Below are 23,406 nucleotides of genomic sequence, written 5' to 3'. Positions count from 1 at the left end.
GCAATTATCTTCTTCCACACAACACGTTTTGCTGGAAACACGAATAGCTTCCCCTCCTAACGCAGTGCTCATGGAGTCATGCAGGAGAACAGCTGGGCTGGATTAGCACAGCTCTGATGGGTGCTTCCCCTTTCCTCTGAGGTCTCTTCTGGCCTCCAAGCAGCTCTGCAGGCACTCTGACTCCACGCGAAATGGGCTGGCACAGGACCTGCACCACATTAGGAAAACTTTCCTCCTCGGCCTGCCACTTCTGGGACCCCCCCTGTCCCCCTGTGACCTAAGACAAGCAGCCAGCCTGCTGTGATGCTGATCAGAACGAACAGGTTCATTCGGCACAGGTGGGAGCAAGCATACATGCAGCTGATGTGAGAAAACGCCTAATGGGTTTAATGACATAAAAAACACTGTCAGTATCTTCACCCTTGAAGTCAACCATGCATAAGAGTTGTCTAGCACATGACATCTGGCAGACAACTCTGCCGCTTTCTCCATAAACTAAAACTAAAAAAAAAAAAAACATTTTTTGTATTTGATTCACTGAACCAGTGATAACTGCCTGCATCAAGCTTCACAATTCCTGAAAACGAGTCTGCGTGAGCATAGCTGCTCGTAATAAGAAATATGAAACAACTGCAGGCAGCTGACTATTGAAAGCATGTTTCTTATTGGCACTTTACAAGCTAAAATAAAATTTGTATGCACAGTACCGTTCTTTGTACTGTGTGTACCGCTGCTTCATTTATTCAGGCATTAGACAGGACACTGAGGGCTGCACTGAAAATTAATCTCTCCGCTACCTACGTGACATTTAGCAAACAACTGATTTAACAAGCCATACGAACAACACTTTATTATGCAGACAATAGATAACATGCTGTCTTCTAGGCAGACAGAATATTTAAACAGCAAATTTACTACACTGTACCTGTAAATAAGACGTCTCCACCATCCAAGGTTGCATTTTCATCTACCATCTCTACCATGTTGAGGTTAAGACTTTCTAGTACTTTCTTCATGGCTTCAACCTGTTCAAGAAAACGTTTAGAGCACATTTTGCTTGTATCATTGAAAAACTTAAAATAACCTACATGAAATATGTATCTTTAGTAAAAAAAACAAAGTTATTTAAAAAACCAATAGCCAGCTTGACAGCAGAGCCCCTCATCCCTCACCCACCACAGCTCCCAGGCCTCCTGAATGGGGTGCCAAGCAGCCAGGGTTGGGCTGTCACCTTTGCAGAGAAACCACATCCAGTGGACAAGGAGGATGGGTCAAAAATTTATGTTAACTCCAGTTCTCTCCTGCATAGCAATGCTCTCTCTTGCAAATGCTTGTCCCTTAGATTTGAGCAGGAAAGAGCTCTGCCAGAGAAGTGATGTTCTCTCCTTCTGCCGCACTCAGGCACAAGACACAGCTCCATCAGCCACAAAGGCAGAAGCTCTACTGTAGGTCTCCCCCTTCAGCCAGTGAAAGAAACTGAGGTCAGTAAATATTCATTTTCTTTGTAGTTTTCCAGCTCTACTGAGTGCCAGTTCTCTCTGTATCCTGGAGCTACCACACCAGAGAACTTCAAGACTTTCTATTTCTTGCATTCTTTGCGTGTATTTCACTTCAGTGTGTTGTCTGTGCAGTTGTTTACTGCTTTGCAAGCTGCTGTCAGGAGGTAAGGAATGCACCGGAGACACCATCTTACCTTGGATTTAATTTGCTCTCTGAAGCTGACTCTTTACCCCATTCATATTTCACAGCTGCTCTATAGGCAAACCCAGGACTGCCTGAGGTTGAGCAGGATGAAGGCAGGTCCCTGGGTCACCTGTAGAATGCTGATGAGTTGCACTGAAGGCAGAACCACGTGTACTCTCTGACACCAGCAAGATTTCTTCTTCTGATAGCAGAAGACCACAAGAGAAAGCTCCCAGTGGCTGCCAAGCCAGAGGCTGCCCTGGCCACTGCCCACTGCCTGCATGCAGACTACGCAGTCTCCCCAGCACTCAGAGGACACAGGAGACATTTCAGCCTCCTGCCACAGGCCACCACCACGTGTTGCCCTGCAGAACAAGTGACAACATGCCTTGGCTATTCCTGGTTACCAACACAAACAAAAAGGAAAGACTGCTTCATTCTCTCCACCACCCACTACTATAGGTGGTTGTGGAACACGCACAGCCACATCTGTCTTTACCAGGCCTTCAGTCATCTGTCTGAGGCACCTACAGACCACAGCATTGCAACAATGTGAAACACTCGTGCTGCCCTAAGAAGTAACCCAGACAGTACAGTCAGCAGGGCTGGAGCAAATCTCCAGGCAGGTGCTGCACACAAAGGTGCCTGATGCTCCCTGGGCACACAGCACTCAGCCATAAACCGTTAGCAGCCCCTATCTTGCAGAATCAATTGAGCAAAGCACCCAGCAGATGAGGATAATGGAAGGTAAATGCTGACTGGGGGTTTGTTGTTCCAGCCATACGTTTTAATTACCAGATGCTGATTACAATTTAACCATCAGGCTACGTCAGAGATGCCTTGAATTGTTTCCTTATTTAATTTGCAGAGGTTGATGCAGCTGCAGCACAGACATTAAGGAAAGTTATCTCATCTAAAAAGTTGTCCAGAATCACAGAAAACTTTCATTTGCTCTGTGATTGTTCCAGGTTTTGAAAATATACATACATATGATGCTCAAGATGATTTTCTCCAACAGTTGTGCTCATTTTAACTTCTGAAAGTTAAATTTAAATTAAAAAAAAATGACTGCCATATAAATGACATTATTGAAAAGACTGCCGGGAAAAGAGAATTTGTAAATATAGAATTCTGGAAACATGAAAACAAAACTGCCTTTGCATACAGCTGGGTCGCCTGCACAAATTGGCATCATCCCTACCATGACATTTTTAGAGCAATACTGCAGCCTTGCATAGGTTCTTCCATGAAGATGTTCAAGGTAAATGTTAGCAATCAAAGACACATGACTATCTTGGAGACTGAGCATACCGCATCACTGAGTGACTGGGTTGATAGCTACTGAAGTCCACACAAGCTGCTTGTTTGTATCTCATTACTACAAAAGGGAATTGAGAGCATGGCTTCATCCTTAAGCCTTCGTGAGAGCACTCCCAAATCAGGAAGGATTGTGTCACTTTTAACACAGCTTTTACCCAGAGAAAGCATTAAGATGCCATCTCTGGCTAATGAGGGACAAGTACTTGCTACCCTAAAGTTAAAAATAGGGAGGCAGGGAACAGGTTTGATCTATCCTCCTTGCATTTCATTCTCCCAAAACAAGCGATACCAGTTTTTATGAAGCATGGACCCTTAAGGCATATTGGTGCAATTTTATAAGAAAAGAAAGAAAAAGTCATAGAGTTAGCTTTGATTTTGAACAACCAACCACCTCTTGTTTTTTTTTCCCCCCCAGGAGAAAAGTGAAAAAGGTGGATGGACAAAGTTCTCTGTGAAGCTACACTACCCAGGAGACAACAGTAAAATACTTTCAGTATTTAGAAATGAACTGACTACAAGCATATTCACAATGAGGAAGACTTTGCATTTTCCTTTTTTTTTTTCTTCCCAAAGCAGAAAAGAAGAAAAGTCACCTTCCCTTACTCTATCTCCTTTATTTGAAAAATAAAACCCCAGGTAGTCAGAGTTGCAGCACACAAAGAAAACACTCATCTGTATCATTTAAGATTTCTGTATCATATTATCTCAGGTCAGCTTAAGGTTTGTAACACAATATTGGGTTTTATTGTAAATGTACCCATTAGTACATCAGTTGAGTGTTAAAGCTTGTATGCTTTGTGTAGTGATATTTTTTCTAATAAGCACATTCCTGGTGTGAGACGGGATGTGTCTAATCCATAACAAAGCTGATGGAGAGACAATGGACTTCAGCCAGCTCAGTTCTGTTTCAAGGAAAGAGGACAATAACTGCATTTGACATTTATAAGAATCTAATTTCCTCGTGCTTTACAAATGGAGCTCATTACTCTCCAGACTGCTGGTTCCACCAATTATTGTAACTGATGTGCCGGGATTTTTCCTTCTCTATATTAGTATTTGATGCACTCTAAATGAAGGCTGTTTCCTTAATTATTTACTGGTATTCTGTGCACTAACCACATTATGAGATTCATGCTACTGACAATAAGAAGGAAACGATCTTTTCAAAGGATGGTGGAGACAAGGAAATGACTTTGCAAGAGGGGCCTGAACCCAGCACTGAGCTACAAAGCAAGAGCACCCCAGCAGGAAAGCTGCCTGGTTAACACCTGGGCTGGGTACTGGGCCATAGGCATGGCTTCCCTAAGGCTCCAAAATACCACTGAGTGCAGGGGCACAGCTGGATGTGGGCAGAAGATGTGTGGGGTACAAAGGAAGTATTCTTTAACAACTGCAATTACCCATCTGCCTTTGTCTCTGAGCCTCTGAGCTTTTGGTGAAAGGGGGAAGATGTCTACAGATCTGTTTCAAATGAAATGATGCAGAGAGATTCAAGGGCTGCAGATCATCCAGTGAACTACTTATTAAATTAGGTTTCTAAAATAGCAGAGTTCAGCTTTAAGTGCTAACAGCTTGGTTCTCTGGAGACCACAGCTTGCACTAAAAGGCCTCACAGCCCAAGAAACACTACTTCACTGTCTCCTGAAATTTTACATCCACCACCATTTTCTCTGGCAGGGTAAATTACAATTATTGGGTTTCAGGCTCCACTTCATTGTCTTTTAAACTATCATTTATAGCTACACCAAGCAAATGTCAGACTCAATATATTCAAAAGTTAGATTTTGATATCTCTGAGGTGACTATTTCGGGAGCCATTAGTTCTGAGTTCATGAAGTGCCACTGTCAATATATAAAGCATTTTTCAGCAAGTCTCTGAGTGAGGAATATAAATAGAGATGGACAAATCTGGGGCCAGGGAAGGGGAGACTTCGCTCTGCAAAACCAGATACCAGTGTTGGTCATGATCCAGATCCTAGCCTGTCTGCATCTGCTCAGCTGGGAGATGAGAGAAGTATGTCTCCTGCTGATGATAAGCACTGTCATTCTGGGCTTGCAGAAAATAAAGAAAATAAAGCAGCACCGTAATAGTTTTGAGGTTTTTTGAAAAGAGAAACCCACCACTGGTGGTTTTCTCACTTTAAGTAAGTGAGATATACATCCTAGTGTATACTGATCTCAGAAATCAGTGGGATGTGGGTTATGAAAGAGTTTCCAAATCCTGCTTCCAGCTTTGGCCCCTTCTTTGCTAACACCAGAAATGGCCCTGGCTCTTGAAATGTTAGCTGGGAAGCACAGGAACAAGATGATGTTCCAGCACTGCTCCTCCAAGCAGATCAAACCATAAAAGCACTAAAACACAGGACAAGTGTACAATTAATGAATATACCAATGTTATGGTATAGCAGTGTACAGTCAATGAATATACAGATGGCATAGTATATCCAGGAGCTTGGCTGATGTAATTATTATATTGGAGTAGCAAAAGAAAGACACTCACCCTATCCTGGGTTTGCAAAATAGACTCCAGTAGAGCAGATCTCCAGAAGAGATCCTTCCCCGCTGGCAGTCAGCTCTTAAATGGGTCTAGGAGAGGTGGAGCCAGGCTCACCCTTTCCTGCAGCACAGGTGAATTGCCTTCACCTGTGCGCCCATGGCTGACTCATTGCTCGCCTCAGGTGATCAATCAGAGGTTCAGGCCATGATTCAGCAGCCCCATACAACAAGTAACATCAGCTCTGTCCCAGCAAGCAGGCCCCAGCACTACATGGTAAGGACACCCTGTACCTGCTGTTACCACCTGTGCCAGCTGAAGAACTGCAGTTTGCTTTGACAAGTGATTCAGGGATCTCCTAGAAAGTGGAGGGTAACAAAGATGATAAAGGGCCTGAAGCACCTCCTGCATGAGGAAAGGCTGAGAGATCTGGGGGATGTTCAACCTAGAGAAAAGAGAAGACTGAGAGGGATCTGATTGATATTTATAAAGATTGGAAGTCCGGGAGGCAATTGGATGAGTTCAGACTGTTTTCAGTGGTGTATAGTGATGGGATAAGGAGCAATGGCCAGAAAACAGAATATAGGAAGTTCCACATAAATATATGGAAGAACTCATTTATAGTGGCAGTGATAGAGCACTGGAACAGGCTGCCCAGAGAGGTTGTGGAGTCTCCTTTTTTGGAGATATTCAAGACCCGTCTGGACACCTAACTGTGTGACCTGCTGTAGAGAACCTGCTTTAGAGGGGGACTGGACTCTATGATCTCTAGAAGTCCCTTCCAACCCCTGCAATTCTGTGATTCCCCTTTCTACCCATGCAGGGCCTCTGTGTTGCCCCCTCCTCTTTCAGGAGGGAGGGGGGGATGTGAAGACCTGCAGCAGCCAGCTGCTCAGCAGCATGTTATGGGATGACATAGAATAGGGGTGCTCCTGAAGCACCCCTATGGGTTCCATCCAAACATCACATCTCTGACAGCTCTTCAGCAGCACAGGAGGAGAGCTCCAGCCTGGCATATCTCAGGAGGTCCTGTGACCATCTCCTCTCACAGGTGCCTAAGTGCTGGTGCCACATCTGCTTGCACATATATTCACATGCACCAATGCAGCAGGCATCTCTAATCTCATGCCTACTCTCTGGCAAAGAAACTGCAACAGGATGACTTAATAGGAAAAAATAAATAATATGGATATTTCTCATGAGCGATATTACAGGATTTCAAATCTTTATAAAAAAAAACTACACTTGTGTATGGGGCTGCTGAATCACGGCCTGAACCTTTGATTGATCACCTGAGGCGAGCAATGAGTCAGCCATGGGAGCACAGGTGAAGGCAATTCACCTGTGCTGCAGGAAGGGGTGGAGCCTGGCTCCACCTCTCCTAGACCCATTTAAGAGCTGACTGCCAGTGGGGCAGGATCTCTCTCTGGAGATCTGCTCCATCAGGAGTTCATCTCGCAAGCTCAGGACAGGGTGAGTGACTTTCTCTTATTTCTCCAATATAAATTCTATTAGCCAAGTTCCTGGATATATATCTATACCATCTGTATATCCATTGATTAAACAACTTGGAACCTGGTTGTCTTAAGCACTTTTTCATGACAGCCATGAAAATAGATTTATGTAGATATAAAATGCAAGTGAAATGACCAAAAGTAATCCAGCAAATTTCTGCAGATATGAGATGGAACACGTTGTGGAAGAGCTCTACCCTTGGTCACTGTCACTCCGTTAATCTGCAGCATCTTCAATGTAGTTACATTTATACATACAGTAAAAAACACAACTAAATTGGATGCCCCTGATGTCACGCTTTCACAGCTAAGCAGAACTGAAGTGCATGAGTAAAGTGCAGCAGTAAAGTATGTCTGTCTCTGCCCTTTCTCTTAGAACACTTTGAAATGTAGAGACACCACTTCCCACAAGGCAGGAGCCAACAAGCTGCTTATTTACTAGAAAAAGGCTGAAACTTCAACCCACAGCGAGTAGAAATAATTTAAATCAGAAGTAAATTGTTAACAGTGAAAGAAGGATGCTTAAAAAGGTGGAGATTTAAAGTCACTAGAAAAAAAAAAAGACTCACTAAGATAGGCATAAAATCAGGTTAGTGGAAAAGTTTAAGCAGCATGAATGCATTGTCACAAAAAAACAGTGACGATTTTGCTGGAAAAAAGATGATGACATGAAATTTAACTCGTACGCTGGCATGCTGAGAAAGTAACGTTCTAAATACTTTCTGCTTACAATTACAAAATGATCAATTGTTAAAGGTTGCACAGAGAAATATCTTCCACTCTGCCTGGACATGCACAGTGGGCCAAGAATGCACCTGGATAAGCCAAGCATTCATTATCTCCCAGACACTCAATATCCCATAATACCCACACTGGCTGCCAGTTCCTTGTCCACTGTTGACCACACGCCATGTGCCCCATTTCACAGCTGAAAAGTATTTAAAATTCATGAAGCTTGTTGAAAGCTCGGCTGTCACATTCTGCTCATTCCACAGGGTATGGGAAAGCCGAGCAGAAGGGACATTTCAGCTGGGGCTATTATGGCTCTTGAATAACCAATATTCTATTAAATTGCTAATAAACCCACTTGAAGATAAGTTGATCACAATCAAACCATACAGTAGCATTCCTTTCCTTTAACACAGAGTTGTCAGGTTTCACTCTGTACTGTACTACTGTTTCTGTGCCGTTTGTTCACGACTTGACACCGAGCATTCATGATGCTTACTTTGTCCCAGGCCATCTAAATGCCCTATTCTAAGGAGGCTGAAAGATCTTTGGCAAGGATAATACTCTGCTTATTTTAAGGTAGAAAGCTCTTTTTAAAGGAAAACCTACACTAATGAAGTAAAAAATAATTATACCTCAAGCAGGATTTTTTTTGTGTGTGTGTGTGTAATCTCTTGAAGGGGTGCTCACAGTCTGAGTGCAGCAGTAAATACCACTGAGGCTTTCTGCAGAGGAGCAGCCTCTGAGGCTCCCATGCACCCAGTCAGCTTGGGTCTCGTCTGCATTTTCATTTCAGCAATTCATTTCCTCCCATCTTCACTGAATCTTAATTTTAACAAAGAAAATAAATATAAAAGACTTCTTCTAAAGACCCTCTAAGAGTGTTTATTTTGCATTAAGACAGATTTTGCTGAGATTCCTCACAATTGCCAAAATACTGGCAAGCCCGCTACCACCTTCTGATCTTGCTCTGAGCATATTGTTTTGCCAAGAGGACTCCAAATCCTGTAACTTCTAACATTGAAAAGCACATCCATCTCCTTCTGGGAAGAGGATTTAGAACTTTCCATTTATATTAAGTAATGTTGCTCTGCTGAGAAGCAGCTCCCACCCAGTTCTGGCCCAGCCGGGCCTGGTGACAGTTGTTCCCAACCAGCTCTGAGCCATCCTGCAATCCAAGGATTTCAGCTGCACGAATGGCAGAGGACCATCATCAGGAAGATCTGTCCCATCTCGTTTGTCAGCTGGGGAGCCTCGGAGAACACTCAGCGGTTGCTACCAGGCCCGTGCTGCCATATGCCAAGGATGGGCAGCGAGGAGAAGCGGAGTCCCAGTAGCCAGCTGAGGTGTAGGAACAGCGACCATCTTCACAGGCAAAGAAAACATTTTTGTTCACCTTATATTCACTCAATAACTGGCCTTTCACTGAGAAACATCCCTTGTTATTTTATAACGAGGCCACAGGCAGAGGTTATACTAACTCAGAGCTTTTCCCCCCCTCTAATACAAGGTTTCATTCATGCTTTTAGAGAAGTTGACTTGACAGTCTTATTTTAGCAATGCTAATGCATCTTGCAAGTGTGCCCTGAAGCATCTAGACAAAAAACAACTGCAGAAAATGCAACTTCTGACCATGTTCGTTCTCTCAACTAGTTCCAGTAATGTCCTACTGACTACAAATAAAAGCAACATCTGAGTAAGAATACAGAAATTTGCTGATACTCATAAAATGGAATCAAATCCTAGAAGACATACCAACCAGTCAGAGAAATCAAAATTAATATATCTCAGTACCAATAAGCAAACTAGAAGTCATCCACTAAATGAATTGGCCACCAGAGCGCAAACAGTGACACTTCAACCTGAAAATAACCTCTAGAGATGTTATACAATACTGACAAGCTTCAACAAATTCTTCAACTTCAGAGGAAAATCTGTAGCAAGCAAAAGTGATTACCCATTTCCGGCTGCTCTTCTTTGAGCTCAGACTGACAGAGGCAGTGGAAGGGCCTCATACGTGCTGCTCTTACATAGACTGCCCATCAGAGGCTTACAGTGACTGAGAGGAAATGAGAGTAAAGAGTGAGCACTGAAACAAAGAGCACATAAGAAAACCCAGTAGTTGGTACATTCCCCCTGTAACTGCACGTTTTTATGAGGTAGAAACCTCATACAACTCCCCAAAGCCACCACCAGCCTCAGCCACCAGCACTCTCACTGCCCGCTCCCACAATCAAGGGTTAATTGCACATACAGGCAACAAAACATCCAGAATGGTGAATTTATCCATAACAGATCTCTACATACTTGAAAAAAGGAAGTTGCCACCTGACTTTCACCGACACAAACCTGAACGCAGGACCCTGGACAGGCAGCAGAGGATGAAAGCCTGACCCAACGAGGTCAGAATTCCCCCAAGATGCGCCTTTGCATTTTGTATCATAACTGAAAAAATGCCAATATCAGTGATCCTGCAAGGAAGCCACTTCCAGGGCATGAGCAGGCACTCCTTTCCCCACTAAACAAGCTCTTACCTACTTTCTCGCATCCTGTGGCCATATTCTTTAATAGTGCTAAATACCATGTTCAACTGAAAGCGCAGGGAAATCAGGAAAGGGGTTGTTATGTTTTTGAAAGGAATACATTTCTCTGACACGTCTGCAACTGAGTTACTACTGTCCTACTGTATAAACACCTTTGCCTTTTCCAAACATAAAATACTAATGGATTTTAAACAAAGGGAAACCACCATGCTTGCTATAAATGTACAGAGATCGAAAAAATGAAGAAAAGCAAGACAAGAGCTATGTAAAGGGCAACTTTTTAAGGATTCTACTTAATAAAAGCTCTTTCAGGTATCAGCCCCCTATCCAGCCACGCTCCTTAGAGAGAACAAAGCTATCTCCCTTCACGTATATAATTCTGTTCTCTGTGCACATTGGAAGAGATGCAGCTTCACTGACATCCCACCACTCAGTCTTGCGAACAGTTACTTTGGGAAATATCTTCCTACAGGCTTTTAAATACACATTAGAGATTAGGGTTTAAGCTATGGTATTACTCAGTAAGAGCTACTTTAAAAGAGAAGCAGATTCAAAAAGAACATAACCAAACTGTACAGGGCTAATCAAATGTGATGACCTTCCTAATCACACCACCTGTACCTGAGGCAGCAGGTGCCTGAGTCTCCATATCCACGCTGGCACATTTTGCAGTGGTTGTGATGTTGCTGATGAGTTGGGTGCCAGCACATTTCAACTCTGGGGACACATTCCCTGCTCAGAGCTGTGCCATGAGACTGCGTGGAACCCACTGCCACAGCACGACTGAGGAGAGGTGGAACAGGAGGCAACAGCCAGGAGGCAACGAAGCAGGCAGCCAATCTGCCTGATGGCTTTTCCTTTCCTCCTGCTGTGCTACATAACCTCACCACCATGTAGAAATAAAGGGAAAAACTGAGATGTATAAAATCATAACAAAATGGAAACGATTAGCTCACCAGCTGCTATCAAACCCGCCCGAGGTGTGGCAGTAACCTAACAGCTTGTAACAGCAGTGCTTCCAGACAAAGGCAATGCCAGAGCCCACACATACCTGCAGAACCCAGTACAAATAAAAAGCAAGCTTCCTGCTGGAGTAGGGTAATTCATGGAAAAGTTAAATGAAAACCACTCCATGCATTTCTGCCACTGAGAAGCTGAACAGCATGTTTACTTGGTGACTGGTTTTAGTTTCAACTACAGGGCTGGGAGCGATTGTTGCTCCAGGGGAGGATGACACTGCTGTGTTGGGCAGCTGAGCCCATGAGGACAACTTAGCCTGGGAGGAGGGAAACAACACCTGCACCACAGGGCAAGCAACTGGAGACTGCTGGCAGCGGCTGGTGTAAGGATGACTGCACATGACTGCAACATCAAGCCCCTAGCATGACTGCTGCCAGCATCCTGGAGATGGAGGAGCTGTTAAACTTCCTCATTACATCCACCAAGAAAGACATAAAGGTTGAGAGCTCCACTTTCACTCTTCCCCATCGCTGGGTTACTTCCAGGAATAACCAGGGAGAAGCATATGTCATGTAGCAAAGGCTTTAGTTTCTTCAGTACGAGGGACTTGGATCTTCTGCTGCTGCAACTCCACATCACACATGTGCAGGTCCGCGTGTTAAGCAGTGAAGTGCAAACTTGGAAAAATAACAATGGCTACATTCTTTCTAAACTCTAGAGTATTCTTTAAGACTCATCTCTACCTACTGCTGAGTGCTTTTGATGCACTACCAATGGTAAGTGCTTGAGGGGAAAGGTAGGAAGCCTGCTTTCTTATCCATTTTGGCAAAAAGAGGTCTAAGTGTAGTTACACAACCGTAAAGAGAAAAGGCTGCAGAAATGTGTGCAGTCTGCAGGGTCAGAGCAGGAAGATTATAGTCTTCTCTTTAGCCTGTTTATCTTGTGCTTCAGCAGCTTATCAAGTTAAAAAGAATGTGAAGGCAAAAAGCAAGGCTGCATCATGCTCCAGATGTTTTCAATACTAACTTCAGCCTAGGGGGACAAACACAGCTTCTCCATCAGCAACCACTCACTGCAGCAACTAGGAAGATGATGCTCCTGGAAAAACTAACACATAGTTAGTTATCTTGTTCAGAATACAGATAATTCTCTGTGCTCTTACAGTTACACCTAAAGTGGTGAAGCAAAATTCATCAAAAAAGTGACAGATTTAATAGACCAGAAAGATGTCCCTAATAAGCAAAATCAGTTACATAACAAAGACACAGAATTAGTAATTTTCACAAGCACTATTTTCTCAAAGCTGAAATCATTATATGCCAGATCATTAAGCAGCAAATTTGCAAGCTAGAAATTAGTGGTGCCCAGGAGCAGTTCTACAAAAATATCACTAAATGTCCAGAAATACTGCATTCACATGTCAGAAAGAACACCACAGAATTATAGAATGATTTGGGTTGGAAGGGATCTTAAAGATTACCTGGCTCTAAGCCCTACCCTGGGCAGGGATACCTCCCGCTTGCCCAGGTCACCTACAGCCCCATCCAGCCTGGCCTTGAGCAACTCCAGGGAGGGGGCATCCACAGCTTATCTGGGATATGCCAGTGCTTCACCATGCTCAAAGTGAAGAATTTGGTCCTAACATTTTATCTAAATCTCTCCTCTTTAATTTAAAAGCATTATCCCTTGTCCTATCACTACACTCCCTGAGTAAAGACTCCCTTTCCAGGTTTCTTTTAAGAAGCAAATATAACAGCAGTGTGCCCTCGTGGCCAAAAAGGCCAATGGCATTCTGGGGTGCATTAAAAAGAGTGTGTCCAGCAGGTCAAGGGAGGTGATCCTCCCCCTCTACTCTGCCCTGGTAAGGCCTCATCTGGAGTACTGTGTCCAGTTCTGGGCTCCCCAGTACAAAAAAGACAGGGATCTCTCGGAAAGAGTCCAGCGGAGGGCCACAAAGATGGTGAAGGGCCTGGAGCATCTCCCCTATGAAGAAAGGCTAAGTGAACTGGGTCTGTTTAGCCTTGAGAAAAGAAGACTGAGAGGGGACCTGATCCAGGTTTATAAATATCTGAGGTGTGGCGGCCATAGTGGTGAGGCCAGTCTCTTTTCAGTGGTACGTGGAGACAGGACGAGGGGAAACAGACATAAGCTGCAGCATAGGAAGTTTCGCACGAATGTGCGTAAGAACTTCTTCACGGTGAGGGTGACGGAGCACTGGAACAGGCTGCCCAGGGAGGTTGTGGAGTCTCCTTCTCTGGAGATATTCAAGTCTCGCCTGGACGCCTACCTGTGCGACCTGGTGTAGGGAACCTGCTTTGGCAGGGGGGTTGGTCTCGATGATCTCTAGAGGTCCCTTCCAACCCCTACAATTCTGTGATTCTGTGATAACAGATAATTACAGTTAGTGTAGAGAAGAAATTAAAGTTGGATATGAAAACCAAAATAACTGCATGAAACACATTTTAGTGCAATACATCAGAAACCAAAGGAAATTGTAAAAGCAAAAGGAGCTAGTGAATGTCTCTGGACAACAGAATCAAGATACAGAAGGACATTTTTCTCTGCTCTGTTTCTCTGTCTGAGGAACAACAGGAAGAGCATCAGTTATGCTAATACATTACTAGCTGGAAAGGGTGAAGTTTTCAATTTTCACTACAACAAAGAACAAACGACATATGTTTGCTCGGTATTTGGGAAAAATCCACTCAAGTATTCAGGCTGCATCATGGATAGCAGCTTTCATTCCAGCATACGCAGAGAAGAGACCTTCAAGCTGGATGGGCAGGGAATGCTGCACAGGACTGGGGGAACCCAGCCAGCTCTGTGCCTGCCATGCCACCACCGCATGCCAGGACTGTGTCTGTGTGCATGGAGACTGGCAAGCCAGTGCCAAGGCCTCACAGAGAAACCACAGGCAGGAAAGTATCACTTCCAAAACCTCACTCAGAGCAGGATTCTCAGGGCTCAATCTATTTTACTGACCAGTGGTAGGACTAAAAGAAGGTTTCAATGGTGCTTGCAAAGCCCTATACAAGGAAGAGAAATTCAATAAAAAGGTTTCACAAAATACAGTATCTATAAGAGGAACGTAGATGAGTAGAGTGGTTGAGGCATGGTTGGTGTTCTTGCTTTGAGAAGGAAGGTGATTCAGCATTGAGGTAACTCACAGCAGTCAGCCTGGCCCACAAAGGATGCTGGGCAAGGGGCTGGAGCCAGGAGCCTGTCGTGAAGCAAGAGCAACCAACCCACTACTCTGCTGCCCATTCAGTGATCAGCAGGGAGAGAGCAGTGAAAAACCAAGGTGCTCCTTCATTCATGGCAAACAATAGTGCCAATTATGTGACTTAGAGTCTGAGCATCCCAGTTTCTTTTACATCTTTTTCAATTGCTGCCACACAGCCACACACATGCAGACATACACTCAGAGAAACTGACGAAGTGCTAGATTTACTACAGAGGGATCAGTTTTCTCTTTGTGGACAGTAAAAGGGCTCCCTGAAGTTACACGGGCCAGACAGGTGCTTACAGACATGTGACACACTGCCTACCTGGCACTTCTGCTGGCACGCAGGGACACTGCACGGTGTGACCTGGAAGCAGGAGAAGCTGCTGAACACGAAGTTCACTGTAGAGGGGCGGAGGCAAGGCAGCCTGGGAAACACTGACGTATTGTCTTTCCATTACTGAAAATTACACTTTGTGAAATAGCATTAGATCATTTTAAGAGGTTTATATAAGGACACTGAAAAACAAGTCCTTTTGTAAAACTGTTTTTCTTTTCTTTTTTTAAAACATCTCCCTATTTCTACTCTGCATCAAGATGTGAAAATCCAACATGCAGCAAACCCAGCACTCCCAGACAGAAGAGGCCAACCTCAGCTCGAGTTAAATCTTCCAGCTGTTCCCAGCTCCTTCTCTTCTCTCTATCAGACAGACTCACAGTGCTGCCTTAATTACTTGTTTAGAAAGGACGTGACATGTTCCAATTTAATACATTTAGCTCTTCTTAGAGAAAATGTAGAATTAAGCCACAGTATGCACTTGACAGATCTCTTAGCAACTAGCGTACAATCAGCCAACAATGGATGATTCACAGTTTTAGCAAGAGTGTGCAGAACTGCCTGCCAAAAATCTGAATAAACGCACATTGCTAGACACTATGGTAAAATGTACCCTGATCTCTTTTAAACTATTATATCATAGAGGAAAGTTAAACGGCACACATTCCAGCAGCTCATCAGAGTCTGGAAATACAACTCAACTGTAACATCTTGATTTTACGATAACTGATACTTTTCTGCGGTTATTTTCGCTTAATTAGAATAATGGTACCTTTCAAAGAGAACCACTGAAGTCCATCTGTTTGTGTAAATAGGAACTGCCATTTCCGTTCCCATTGCTCTGAAATAGGAAGAGGAGAGCTCGGAGGACACCAAATAGGTCATTTATTCCAGGTCTTGCTGCAGGGCCGACCACCCTCTCAGCTCCTTAAAGAGCTGCACAACCCTTCGGTAGCAGCGCAAGGTGGATAGGGCGTACTGGGGCATGGCTATGTTTGCTTCACTGCCCATAAAAGCATGCTGAGAATTAGGCCCACTTCCTGGTGAGGACTGCTGCTGCTACAAAAGCAAGGCTGTTAGCATTTCTACAGCCAGATTTCTGCCTTTGCTGTCCAGTTTCATTCCACATTTTATACCTTACGTTGGGACAGTTTTCTTCACGCACTCCATGTAGGCATCATCGTAACAGACAAAAACAGACTCAAATAAAGCCTTCAGAAAATCCTATCAAGAGCAAACAAAACAGTAGGAATGCTGTTAGGATTACTTCCATGCTGCAAGAGCACCAAGGACACATTGCAGCCCATTCCCTTTCTGCTCCAGCCATAATCAGCAAGTGCAGAAGACATCTCTACACCTCCCTTCTCCCTCACCTGCCCCACAGCCCCAGGATAGCTGGGCTGGGCACCAGCCCTTAGCTCAGCCCAGGTGTGACAGTCCCTCCAGACAGGCTCTGGCTGCAGCCCAGAAACCCGCTCATCACCCACTCAGGGCCCTCGCACTGCAGGCAGCCACCTCTAGCAGACCTCTTCCAGGTAAAGCAGATGTGCTTGGCGAAATAAGCGGCTTTCTTTGGCACAGAAGAGCGGAGCACCCGGGCCGGTTGGCAGAACTCACCTCTAGAAGGAGAGCTGTGGTCAGGGGAAGGAATGTGAGCACACTGCTCCATGCTGCCTTAACACTGGGGTAGTTGCGAGCTTCCACCTGTGAGGCTGACAGCCCTGCAGAGCAAGGCGAAGGCAGCAGGGGGGTGCAGCAAGCATTAAGGAGGTGCATTAAGCGCAGAAGCACCACAGCTGAGAGTTTCTGTAAATGCATAAGGATGAAAATAGGGCAGGTTGAAAGAGAGGAGCAGGTACAAAATAGAAGGTTTATTTCTCTGTATCAGAGTTTCCCACTGACATTCAGTGAGACAACACTACTTCCACCTACTTCCACAGGACTGCATCGCAGGATTGAAAAGAATGTGAGCAGTGGGGCTGCAGGAGGGCCGGGCGCTATGGCTGGGAGCAGCAGTGTGTGACCTCTGCCTGCACAGCCAGCATTGTCGTGCGCTCAACAGCACACCACTGCACCTGGAAACCAAACACTGATTTTGCCTATAAGCACGTGAACCTCTGCAGGAATGGAGGCAGAGGGATGTAACTTTTCAACCCATCAGAGCTGCAGCTCGGGGAACTGCAATGAAGCACGTCACTGATGTGAGACCCCGTGTAGCTGGAGGCAGCAGAGGCTGGATCAGTGCACTCCTCTCTGGCTGTACAAAGGCAGTGGGTGACGGCGCCATGAACCCACACCTTCCCCCAGATTTTCTACAGCTGTTGGAGCACTGCAAAGCCAGGACCGAGCTTGGATTCTTGCGTGTTGTGATAATCAGCTGGGGTTCGGAAAATCCTTCGAAAAATCTAATGTCCTGGCAACTTTGCAAGGCTTCTGAAAAAATAACAGTTTAACATCTGGAACAAAAACACTCCTAGGAAGTCCAAGAGCAACACGGTGCAGAACATTTTCCCCCCTTAGCTACTGCTGTACAGCACTTCCTTGTCCCCAGCTCACTGAAACTGGAATGTTTGCAGCAAGATGCTGAAACATTTCGTTGGAAGCCATGCAGGAAGGTGGAAAGATAAAGAGCTATTCAGGCACTTGAACATTTTTTAATTTTCTGAGCTTTGTTTATTTTTCTTCCTGTCCCATGAATTTCCTCAGTCATTTAATGCATCTTAATCTTCATCAATATTTAACTCTGCAGCAGGAATACTGCATACCTTATGTTTTCCCATTTAACTTGAGAGCGAGGCTGGGGGGAGGCGGGGAGTGCAGAATGGTCTACAAGAAGAAGAAAAACAGCCAGTTCTAAAGGAAACTGCCTTTCCTTTTTCCACAAGATGTCCTGGAATGGAGTCAGGGAGAAGGATGAAAGAGAAAGGTGGGCAGCAAACACATGGTGCTGCTCAGAGCTCACTGGTGTCGTGATTTAGAGCACTCTCCTTCCTGCCTCTGGAGGCCCACGTTTCAACCTGGCTACACCAAGACTGGAAATATTTCTCAGGGATGAACTCAGCCCTCAGCAGAAATTAGTGAGCAAGAGCTATTCTCTGCAATAATAAAAAAAATGCAGCATCATTCTCAATGAGCTAGTAGCTTTTATAAATTGTATAAGTAACTTATAACATAGTTACATATTAAGCATATATATATACACATACATATGAAATGCTTTCCTTTCAATTAAGGATATGCATGTTTAGCAAAGCTTTGCAATCTAAGGGAAATGCATCAATGTTAGCATTTCCTACAACTGCAACTTCATACCGCCCGCAGCAGGCAGGTCGGTCTGAAACCCCAGGCAGAGCAGGGTTGTGGCAGCCCTGTGTTAGCAGAGATGCTCTGCAGGATGCAGTACTGCACCCAAGGCACCAGCAGCAGGTGAGTGATGGCAACAGGACCCATGTGCTCACTGCTGCAGGTTAAAGACAGCACAGAGCATATTGTACATTTACATCCACCAGCGGTTCCAAGATCCTAAGGCCCCTGAAGAAGTTGTGTATGTCTTCAGCTCAGTCAGAGAAACCAGAGAGAACTACACTATACCTTGGACAACAGGAGTCAAATTAGATCTGAAATATATCTCATTCCAGTGCACTGCCTGGAGGATTTATAGCATGAATCTCAGTACAATAAGCTTTCCTGCAAAGGGAACTCAGACTTTATAGAGCACATGGGATTATTTCCAAGGAATGCTGCTAACATGACAGGACAGCAGAATCAGGCCTTGCGGTGTTTCCAGCAGTGAGAGCACTCAGATGCGAGCAATGCCACACAGTACCTATAGTGCAGCCCCAGCCACCTTCAGGTCAAAGGCAGAGCCAGACAAACCCGCCTAGCAGTTCTCATGTATCAGTATACCACAAAAACATGGAAAGGAGAGAGGAGCTCTGACAGAGCTGCTGGTGGGGGGTTCAGATTGCAGGACCAAGATTTAATTACATCCCTCTTCCTGCTCAGAGTGGAAATCTAGAGTGGCATCAACAAATACTGGGCACATGGACAACAGCTTTCAAACGCTCTTACAGAAGTTCTCAACTCCTCCCTCCACCTGTATGGCACAGGTGTTTTTTTTGTGCACCATGAGCACATATCCCTGCCCGAAGGGAGCCCAGCCACGGCTGAGAGCCAGGACTATGCAATAAGAATCACAGCCATAAAAGACCGAACGAGAGACACAGCTCACACTGGAGAAGGACCCACGCTCACCCCTTCATTGCTCTGCAAACAGAAAACTCTACCTAATGAAGCAAAAACAGAACCTAAACTCAGACCAGAAATAAAGCAAGCACCGGCTTTCAGCAGGCTCCCAGAGCTCCGAGCAGAGATGCTAGATTTTCTGATGGTTTATTTGTTCATTTAAGACAACCTCTTTCAATCAGAGCAAACAAGATAAACAGGCACTTCAGAAAGAGTGCAAAAACGCTTTTCAAATTTAGCCTGGAATGTTTTCACTCAAAGTTTTTATCTCCTCTCTTCCCAGAAATACAAGCCAAAGCCACCAAGTCTATTCACTTGTTTCAAGCAAAAGTAATAAGAAAAAAAATGTTTTTTGAATAAATCAATACACAGCTCTTGATCTCTGCCATGAAACAGAAGTCAGAGCTGCAACCTGGTCAGTTGGATGCTCCACTGCGTCACATGAGGGAATTTTACAGAGCTTATCCACTCTTGGGCTGACCACCACCGAGGATCCCAGCATAAGAATTTTTGGGGCAGTCTTTGAAAGTGTTTTCTTCAACTTAACTGTGTGTGCACACTGAGCCAGTTTCTCCAGTGGATGCTCAGCAACAAAAGAAGTACATAAGGCATTTTATTTTTCAGCATATTTCACTGTGACATTACATTCCATAAGAGGTAAGTAAAAGTCCCTTGATGTAATCTAATAGAAATATCCACTCTGGACAACATTCAGCAGCATCCAAACTATATCTATCTCATTTTAGTTCTCCTAGATTTCTGAGAGTTTCCTTCAGCCCTGGACTACCCAGTACCTATTGCCATGGCTTGGTGCCCTCCATCCTTTCACAGAACCTGGACACCTGGCGGCAGATGAGATAAGCTGATGCATCATTTCACGGATTTCATCCACAGACACACACCTACCCTGTTCTGGACACCCCAAACATACAGACAGCACATTCTAGCCCCTTGCTATCCCTCCCATCTTCCCCCAATATTGAACTGGGATCTTCCTACCACATTGTCATCCAACATCATCCTACCCCATCTGCTGTAGCTAATCCCCCTCTTTTGGCAGCTGGCTGCCCAGGGGATACCTCTGCATTTTCACTGTTGAACTATATAGAATGTAATGAATCTTTAATTAAATGGGCTTGATGAGTAAAGTCATTCAAATTAGGCTTCATCAGCAAGACAAAAACCCAGCTGTCTTTCCTAAAGCATATAACGAAGCACAGTTTAAAATACCTGGAATCTAATTTTCGCACGGCAGAACAAGTTAGCAAAATGAATCTGTGAGGTAAGTAGGGAACAGCTGAAAAAGAAAAAAATCTTTAAGATCTTAAACAACTGGCCAAGTTTTAATCAATGCAGCTTTTACAGAGACTCCGTCATATATGAGTTATTTCAAACAATCCAATAGGCTCAATGCAGCCAGTAGCAAGGTTGCAGCTGGTTTCATAGAGGTTATCACTGTACGTTCAGCGCATTGAAGGAAAAAAGTGCATGAGCCTTAGAAAAGAACCTCCAGGAAGCTCATTGTAGCTTCATGGAAATGGAGTAAATAAAGCACACATCATCAGCATATCCTCAGCATGCTTCTCATCTCTTCTGGATGAGAGCAATACCAGGAGCTTCTCTTGTTTAATCTGCAGGAGAGATTGCACTTGGTGCTGAATGACTCTTCACATTGACTTCAGTGGGAATAAACTACCCCGGATTTCAGGAGGAAAAAAAAAAGCACTAACAGAAAGTTAATGAGGTACAAACCGAGTTATGAATGGACCAAAGAAAAACTCTCCCAAAGCTACTTCCTGCCCTGCTGTGACAGAATGCATGCCTTTTAAGGCCTCCCCCTCTCCCCTTCCCTTCTTCGGGCAAGGCATTATTGTACCCCAAGACTTTCTGCATTTTTCTAATCAGTTTCCATTATGTCCTTTTCCTTTAAAGTTCCCCACTGTTACAGCTCCATCAAGAGCAATAATGCTGAAAACGGCAGCACAGGCTGGATATGGCTTTTAAAACTGTCTTGAAACAGAGCCAAGATTGAACAAGTCTGCTGGACAGGGGTTAATGCTCAGCTCCCTGCCTCCATTGTGGGCATCTCTGCTTTTGCCCAGGCAGTCTGCACAAGACAAAATGGAAAGTTTTAGAGCAGAGTCTACTCAGGTTAAGGAAAAAATTTCTAGCCGGTAAGTTTAGAAAAGGGCGTTATGAACCAGAGGGCTGGGTTTGGCCCCCTTCAAATCATGGGGAGACTCCAAGGCAGAGCAGAGCCAGCCCAGCTCCAGCACAGGGAGCTTCTCCCATGTCCTCCTCCACTAGAAGAAGAAATACAATGCAAGTTTGCTTTGCGTATTCACTCTGTTGCTTTTATGTTCTATGTAAAGAAAGCCACTGCCTTCCCCAGATACACACATTTTACTGTCTAATTGTCATTTTACTCATCTTCAGATATTTCCCTCAGCTGCATCCCCACCTCACCACTTTGCACTAGCAACAAGCACCAGGCCTGCCTTGGAGCTGGCTGGCAATCTCATGAGACAGGCTCTCACAAGAATTTCCTGCTTCTGGTTCGGCCAGACATACTGCAACAACAGACGCTCTCGCGGTATTTTGGCACTCCCGTTCCTCCTTCAGGCCAAGACCCAGGAATGCAAGTAAAGAAAACTTTTAATTTTTTAGAATTTTAAAATAACTCAGCTCTTCTTTCTGCTGCAGTGGCTGTCTATGTGACTTCCACAGAGATGAGCTGAACTGGAAGCTGTAGATATCACTAGGAAATTTGCTTCTCAGAAAACACCTTGGTCAGACACCATCACAGTGGCATGTCTGAGCAGTTTAGTCCATAGACAGAAGTGTTATGGAAACAATAAATGACACTGATTCTCCCAGCACAATGAAATGGGTTTTCATGAGTCCTGTGGTGCATCCAGTAAGCACTTCTATCAAAGTGAGCTAGTTGGTGAGAACTGTGTAGGAGCATCAAGTAAGACCTAAAGATCTTTCCTGCACATTCCTAAAGTGCAACCCATGATGGAATGAGGAAGCCAGTTTCCACATTTTCCAGTCCCCCTGAATTACAATACAAGTAATGTACTTGAGCACTGCACTCAGACAAGGCTGTTTCTGTGCAGCTAACGGTTCAGTAAATATTTCAAAAGTTTCAGAAAAAGCCTTGCTGGAAATGCAGAACTCAGACCACATACAAGTGCCTTCAGGAACATGCTTCTGGCAAGAAAAAAAAAATGGCTATGCTGGACAGTGGAGAGGCTGCCTTTGTGAAGGGCACTCCCAGCACACTGGCAGCTCAAGTTTTAGGGACTGGTTTGGAAACTACAGCCAAAAATTCTCAATACAAGCTCCTAAAGCTGGGTTGGGCCTCTAAGTCATGTTTAGGTTCAGAAGTAAAGGGCTCTGCCTTTCTGAGATGCTGCGTCTGGACTTCCCATTCTGGGCTTTGGCTGGGGGTCGCAGGATGCTTTCCACAGCATTTTCAGGCATGTTAAAACACTTAAAAAAAAGAAAAAGACCACACTGGTGATCTCATCTATGAGTTATCACCTACACTGCTGTTTGTGTGGGGATGAGGGTAATGCCTGGCAGCAGGCAGCATGTCAGATGGGCTCTACCTCTGAAGGAAACCCCTTTAGGGTTTACAGCAGCAGCAGCCCCTTCACCTTCAGCCCCTTCAGACTCTGGTGCAATTCCCCAAAAGCTACACAGCTGCATCTGTCCTCTGCTAGGTACGAAGGGACAAGCCTACAGGAAATCTGATTACTAAAGCAGGCAACACACATGGGAGACACATCAGATGCTTTACGCATCAGCAACAAAGAGATGGGCTTTTCCATCCCTAGAGGAACATGTAGAAAGCAAGACACAAAGACTAAGTGTTCTTTAAAGTATATGGTACACACTCATTGCAGGATATATTAAATATTACTACACACTATTTAATATTATTATGCATGCAAGTTCTATTGTGTTACTAACCACACAAGTGCTGCGTAATACAGTTTTAAGTCTCCTAGTCAATATCTAAGGCTAAGAAACACTTTCAAGCTAAAACCATGTCATTTTGACAAATGCTACATTACATCAGACTTTCCACTACAGAAAAACATGATCGTGAGATCAGCTTAGAGAGATGGGTAAGTAAGCAGACAAAGCAGGAAAGAGTTTAAGCATTTTAAGCTGAGGGGAGCGACTACAGTGTTAAGCACTGGCACCTTGCAGGACTGAGCCCTCTCTACTAAAATGCTTACGTCACAGAACAAGATACAGGTCTTAATTTTATTTATTTTTTTTTTTAAAGCTCCTTGAATGTTAACATCACATATAGACAAGAAGTTGGGTTTGTTACCAGTACAGTA

At 44.4% G+C, this 23,406-nt stretch overlaps 1 protein-coding gene across 2 annotated transcripts in view; it reads right to left on the bottom strand.

Annotated features, from left to right (window-relative positions):
• DDAH1 (dimethylarginine dimethylaminohydrolase 1) overlaps positions 1–23,406 on the bottom strand; it is a 51,902-nt gene that overhangs the window by 15,627 nt on the left and 12,869 nt on the right. For both annotated transcript variants that reach the window (XM_085231519.1, XM_085231518.1), the window contains exon 2: positions 926–1,025. In XM_085231519.1, the coding sequence (XP_085087645.1) occupies positions 926–1,025 (100 nt within the window). The remainder of the gene's footprint in view (positions 1–925; positions 1,026–23,406) is intronic.

This window comes from Meleagris gallopavo, chromosome 10 (genome assembly GCF_905368555.1).
Source record: "Meleagris gallopavo chromosome 10, MGAL_WU_HG_1.1, whole genome shotgun sequence".
Taxonomy (NCBI): domain Eukaryota; kingdom Metazoa; phylum Chordata; class Aves; order Galliformes; family Phasianidae; genus Meleagris; species Meleagris gallopavo.
Note: the sequence above shows the minus strand (reverse complement) of the source record. Positions and strands in the feature narration are given on the sequence as shown.